Source organism: Scardinius erythrophthalmus (genome assembly GCF_964197995.2).
Source record: "Scardinius erythrophthalmus genome assembly, chromosome: 23".
In the NCBI taxonomy this organism is placed as follows: Eukaryota; Metazoa; Chordata; class Actinopteri; order Cypriniformes; family Leuciscidae; genus Scardinius; species Scardinius erythrophthalmus.
The window spans coordinates 25,535,098-25,541,718 of record NC_138243.1 but is presented as its reverse complement, the minus strand read 5'-3'; the positions used below and the strand labels follow the sequence as shown (position 1 = coordinate 25,541,718).

Here is a 6,621-nt window from a genome sequence, read left to right as displayed (position 1 = left end):
GCTCCGCAAATACACAAATAGAAAGAGCAAAGTGTGGGAGACATTTGCCGAAATAATGAAAGATGATGACCAAAGTGCTGGTTTTGTCATGTGTACTTCTTGCGATGCTATTTACACATTTGATAACCACAAAACTGGCACGACCAACCAGGCACGGATAAAATTATCCAGTTTTGGATAAGCCAGATCAATTGTGGGTGGGCCTTAAATTAAAAACGTTAAATAAAAATAAAATAAAAAAAACGTTATCCAATCACTGCTTAACCTAATAAAAAAATATTGACTAATATAGCCTACTGTTATATTATCTGTGCGTATACATAATATAGATTTTAATAGCTTGATGCTCTTTAAATATTGTGTTGCATTGTAAAAGTAAATCCGCGATCGCTCTCCATGGTTCTGACCAAAGAAGAGCGCTTTGGAATCTCCATTATGCATATACCTGGGCTGCATTTTCCGATAACATTGTCTCTTAGCGCGCTGCAATAACTTAACTAAAGGTATACTACCAGTAAAGGTATATCATTGCTAGGCGTCTTCAGGGCTATCATCCACTCGCGAGGCAGAGGCGCTGGCGCCCTCAACGGCGCTGTTTTTGGTAAAACATGATTTTGACGACTTCATTAAGTTTTGTTTTATAGAAAACTCGTTTTAAAAGATTTTCGTTTTGTATAAATTTTATCTTAATTTTGATCAATGTTTTATCAATCAATTGCCCGTATTTATTAAATAAGAAGCAAATATATAGCAGGCAAAATAAGGCGCTGGTACGCGATCACTGCATGTGAACTGGAGGGCGCCGAAACTCAACTTGTGCCTCACAGATTTGATAAATATAGGCTATATATTACAGAAAGCTTGAAATGTCTACTTTTAAACGAAAATATTCAAACCAAAATAATAGGCTATACTCTCTGATTATGTAGGCTAATCCATATGAAATGTGCATTTCTCTCTGGCGTTCATGGCGAGTCCGCAATCTCCGCATTGTCAACTTCATCTTTGCAGCGACACAGAAAACACCAGTTTATTACTAAACAATTAAATGTCTCCTTGCTAATTTAGACACATTCATAATCATTACTTTAACCGGTTCTTTGTGGCAAGCTTTAAGCGTGCGGTCATTACGCTTAGTAATTATTAAAGTAATTAATTTAATATAAAGGGGCGATTTGTCCACGAATGGCTTAAATGAACAAGTCGACAAGAAAAAAAATTAGTCGGAGGTAGCCCTTATTCCACATATTTTCGAACCAGCAGGCCATCTGGGTTGGGCGAGCGACCGTGAGCAGAGCGGAATATTCAGAAATGCGCTCTCCGCTCACGAGCTCTGATCGGAACAAACCCGAACCTCGCTGTCTGCTGAACTTGCGCAGAAACAGCAAAATAGACATAGCCAGCTTTTTAAATTTGTTTTTAAAACTAAACATTTAGACTATTTTAGTACAAATTATGAGCTTATATTGACGATTTTTTATAATTCTTGACAAAATTAGAATATTAAGTTATATTAAGACGCTACGATGAGTATAGCTACTTTAAAAAAAATGCGGGTCAGGAAGCGGGTCGGGTACAATATTTTCTTCTTTGTTTTTTGCGGTCCGAGTTGCGGGCGGGTTAGTTGAAAACGTCGGTCGGGTGCGGTTTGTTTATACATTGACCCGCACATCACTGATGTATACAGTGACGTAAGATCTGGCTCTGTATTGGCTCTCATGGACTGTGGATAGGCAAACCGGTTCTTAGAAGGCTCGTCAGTTGAACCAACAATGCCTGAAATGCTCTGACAAATTTATTAAAAATAGACTCAAATGAATTAATATGACATGACAGGATATTGACTAAATGTGAAGGACATTTTCATGCTAAAAATTTGTTAACATAAGCAATTTAAAACAAATTGCACTTTTGACAACAGCCAAGTTTGTGTCAAAGGTGACTTATCATGAAAATCTGACTTTTTTGTCTTTAAGTGCTATAATTGGGACTATAATTGACATTATTTAGTGTCCCAGCCTCAGATGAGACAAGAGAGCAGTGGATTAATTTTATTTTCAACAGAAATCCCCCAGAAACAGATGAATCAATGTAACTCCACAACAACTACATTTAAATGTATCCACTAAAGCTTGTGTAAAGGACATCTTCTGAATGGAGGCAGGGAGCAGCAGCTCATTTGCATTTAAAGGGACACACCCAAAAAGGGGTAAATTTGACTAGCATTAATAAATGATCTGGGGGGTATTTTGAGCTGAAATTTCACAGACACATTCTGGGGAAACCATAGATTTATATTACATCTTGTGAAAAGGGGCATAATATGTCACCTTTAAATGTATTCACTTTGCCCTCTAGTAGAAAATTCTAATTTAGTTTTAAGTTTCTAATTTAATACAAAAGAAAGAAATGTGTGTTTGTGTGTGTGCGTGCATACATTTATAAATACATGTAGATGTAAAATGATGGCATAAGCATCATCAGAGTGGGCGGTAGATAGGTTGGTCAGTCTAAACCAGACACTACAGTATATAAAAGAACAGTAAGGAGAGCAGAACAAACTCCTAACAGGAGGAGACTCACTCATGGTCTATGAGACAGAGGATCATGAGACTCAATACTGCTTTCCTGCCATCAACTCATCATGTATCAAGGGAAAACGCTCCACACATGAATACATTATCATCTATGTGTTTTTTTCATTGCTGTCAGCATGGACTGTGTTTCTGAACCTGCTGGTGATCATCTCCATCTCTCACTTCAAGCAGCTTCACACTCCAACAAACCTGCTTATTCTCTCTCTGGCTGTGGCCGACCTGCTTGTTGGACTTATTGTGATGCCCGTAGAGGCCACCAGGCTAATTGAAACATGCTGGTACTTTGGAGACACTTTATGCAGACTGTTTTTAACAATCATGGGATTGCTCTTCTCAGCATCTCTCAGTAATTTAGTTGTAATTGCCGTTGATCGTTATACGGCTGTGTGTCACCCTTTACTGTACCCACAGAAAATAACCATGACTAGAATGATAACTATTATCTGTTTTTGCTGGCTTTTTTCTTCAACTTATAATATTGCAATTGTAGTAAGTATCCCACCCAGAACAGATGCTTGTTATGGCGAATGTAATGTTATGCTTACATTTGAATGGAGAGTAATTGATTTCATATTTTCCTTCCTATTTCCTTGTACCCTGATCATAACTTTATATTTGAGGATATTTTATGTTGCACAAAAACAAGTGAAAGTTATAAACTCTCTGATGAAGGGTGGTAAATGTGTAATGGAAGGTTCAATGAAGAGGAAATCTGAGAGTAAAGCAGCTCTCACATTAGGAATCATTGTGGCAATACATCTGGTTTGCTGGATCCCATACTATATCTTGACTCTAGCTGAAAACACAGCAATCCCACCCACTGTACTGTATTGTCTAATATGGGTCTTGTACATTAACTCTTGTCTGAATCCTCTTATCTATGCATTTTTTTACCCCTGGTTTAGAAAATCTGTTAAACACATCTTAACTCTAAGAATATTTCAGCAAGCATCCTCTCGGGTTAATATTTTTACAAATCATCATTCATGATATTTTTACCACAATTTGTGCTTCAAACTGATGAAGCGATTCTATATAAAGCACACCATATATTGTCATTTTTAGAACTAATTTTTATATCATTTTAATAGATAATCAATAATAAATCTATGTACCAAATAAATAAATGTAATTTGTTGAAAATGAGAGGGCTCCGGGCTCGGTGTTCGGCCCAAACCCAGAGTACTCCCCCCGTATTCCTGGCTGCAAAAGAATGAGTCAAGAGTGAGGAGTCGGGGTGGTGGAGGGATGCTGAAAAGCTGTCAAGGAATGTTAGGTGAGTTTACAGAGTGAATATATATATGCTTCTTCTCATGATGATAAGGGTAGACATAGTAATTGTTTGATGACATGTAGATTGGATTGATTATTTGAACGTGCTCCTCCCGAACTTTGTTTATAAAACATAATGGTAACACTTTACAATACGGGTGCACTAATCTGCATTAATTCATGCTTAACTAATGCACAGATAATCATGTGTTAATGTATGACTCATGAAGAATTAAACCATTAATTAATGATTACTGCATCATCAACTAATAAAGATTCTAAATGATTAACAGATTAAGTAATATATGAATTGTTATTAATTAAATGTGTCATAATGCATTAATTCCTTAATAACTTTAACTAAAAGTGTAAATGAATGCGTTAATTACCACAGTTGGTCAAAGCAATTTACTTCAACTTGAATGTCGCGCGTCATCACAATCACGTGACTGCAAACCACCTATACAGTGGCTGTTTTCTGGTGTTTTTTTTTTTTTTCTGTCCATGTGTGTTGCTTTAAATAAAAGTGTGGTTATTTTATTTTATTGGCTTGTTATTTTTAAATTCAGATTCAATAAAATTATTGATTATTTAATTAAAAAGACTGTTAATAATACAATTATCCAAAAAACTCATTTATAATAAGAAATTAATAATTATAAAATTTAGGTTTCAGCCCATAATTTTCATTTCGGTGCATCCCTAATCACCACATTGCATCTGCACAAGGCAAGCAGGCGCGCTGAGGTGGCAATACCAGACTCTCACATTTCGAGAGTCGGGACAGTTGACGGAATTGTCACTTGAACAATCGTACGGTGCCTCTAAAGGGACGTGGTGGTGTATAAAATTTGAGATGGGAGAAAAAAATATTTTTCAAATCTTTTGCGTTCTCTCTCAAAATGTTTGTTTTCCTCCGAGAAACTTTGCAGACGGTCCCTTCGGACTTGTCTCTCAGCCTCATAGAGATCAATTTATTTTATAAAGCTTGTTTTGAGGAAAATTGTAGATCATTGTCTATGTTACTGAGTGTAAATATGTGTCATTTGTGTTTTAACAACGTTTAGCCAACTTCTAAACTCCTTGAACTCCTTGAGTTAAATGTATTCATTTTGGTTTTAAGTTTCTAATTTAATACAAAAGAAAGAAATGTGTGTTTGTGTGTGTGCGCGCATACATTTATAAATACTGTACATGTAGATGTAAAATGATGGCATAAGCATCATCAGAGTGGCCTGTAGATAGGTTGGTCAGTCTAAACCAGACACTATATAAAAGGACAGTAAGGAGAGCAGAACAAACTCCTAACAGGAGGAGACTCACTCATGGCCTATGAGACAGAGGATCATGAGACTCAATACTGCTTTCCTGCCATCAACTCATCATGTATCAAGGGGAAACGCTCCACACATGAATACAATTTCATGTATGTGTTTTTTTCGTTGCTGTCAGCATGGACTGTGTTTCTGAACCTGCTGGTGATCATCTCCATCTCTCACTTCAAGAAGCTTCACACTCCAACAAACCTGATTATTCTCTCTCTGGCTGTGGCCGACCTGCTTGTTGGACTTATTGTGATGCCCGTAGAGGCCACCAGGCTAATTGAAACATGCTGGTACTTTGGAGACACTTTATGCAGACTGTTTTTAACAATCATGGGATTGCTCTTCTCAGCATCTCTCAGTAATTTAGTTGTAATTGCCGTTGATCGTTATGTGGCTGTGTGTCACCCTTTACAGTACCCACAGAAAATAACCACAACTAAAACTTTATTTATAGTCTGTCTTTTCTGGGTTTGCTCTTCAGCATATAACATTGCAATATGAGTGTCTCACACAAAAAGTATGCATGTTATGGAGAATGTACAATTGTGATTACTTTTAACTGGTCAGTCACTGATCTGTTCTTGTCTTTCTTGTTCCCTTGTACCCTGATCATAACTTTATATTTGAGGATATTTTATGTTGCACATCAGCAAGTGAAAGTTATAAACTCTCTGATGAAAGGTGAAAAACATGTAACTGAAGGTTCAGTGAAAAGGAAATCTGAGAGTAAAGCTGCTCTGACATTAGGAATAATTGTCACAGTTTATCTATTTTGCTGGATTCCTTTCTTTATTTTGTCACTAACAGAAAACACAGGAATGGCTTCTACCACGGCCTATATTCTATTATGGATACTGTATATTAACTCAGGACTGAATCCTCTTATTTATGCTTTCTTTTACCCCTGGTTTAAAATGTCAGTTAAACACATCATAACTCTTAAAATATTCCAGCCAGTAAAACATGAATTATAATCATCAAGTAAAAAAGATTTACTGGCATTAATTTCTCCTCAATGGGTCCATGGGGTTCATTGTTATTGGAAAAAAATAGAAAATGTGGGCTAAACAGATGAATTAAAAACAGCAAAGTGTTTTTTTTTTTTTTAAGTGCAGAATCTTATCATAAGAATAGAAATTGTGCCAGTTAAATCATCACACTGATGTTATACAAGAAAGCATAAGAGAAAATGGTTATAGGTTAACCTTACACCTAGCCCTAACCCTGTAGATTAATATTAATTTATTATTTATTAATATCTGCTTTGAGTGATAATTTTAAAGCACAAAGGTTGTTTAATCAATTAGTGGATGGATATCTATTTAATAGAAAATATATGTACTTCTCTAATCTATTGCTTAGTAATTATGATCATTTGGACTAATGTAGATAAACTTAAAGCTCAGTGTAATGTTGTATTTAATTAA

General features: G+C 35.9%; 1 protein-coding gene and 1 pseudogene across 2 annotated transcripts; both read left to right on the top strand.

Annotated features, from left to right (window-relative positions):
- Nucleotides 1-2,552: 2,552 nt before the first annotated feature.
- On the top strand, nt 2,553-3,587 carry LOC308684065 (trace amine-associated receptor 13c-like; the record flags this gene model as incomplete). The annotated part of the gene is made up of 1 exon (XM_081355093.1): nt 2,553-3,587. Exon 1 carries the CDS (start codon nt 2,586-2,588, stop codon nt 3,585-3,587), a length of 1,002 nt encoding a protein of 333 aa, XP_081211219.1. The 5' UTR covers nt 2,553-2,585.
- A 1,574-nt stretch (nt 3,588-5,161) lies between these two features.
- Nucleotides 5,162-6,168, top strand: LOC308683481 (trace amine-associated receptor 13c-like; annotated as a pseudogene). Its single transcript has one exon. The product of its transcript is annotated as a trace amine-associated receptor 13c-like (transcript).
- Nucleotides 6,169-6,621: the final 453 nt, after the last annotated feature.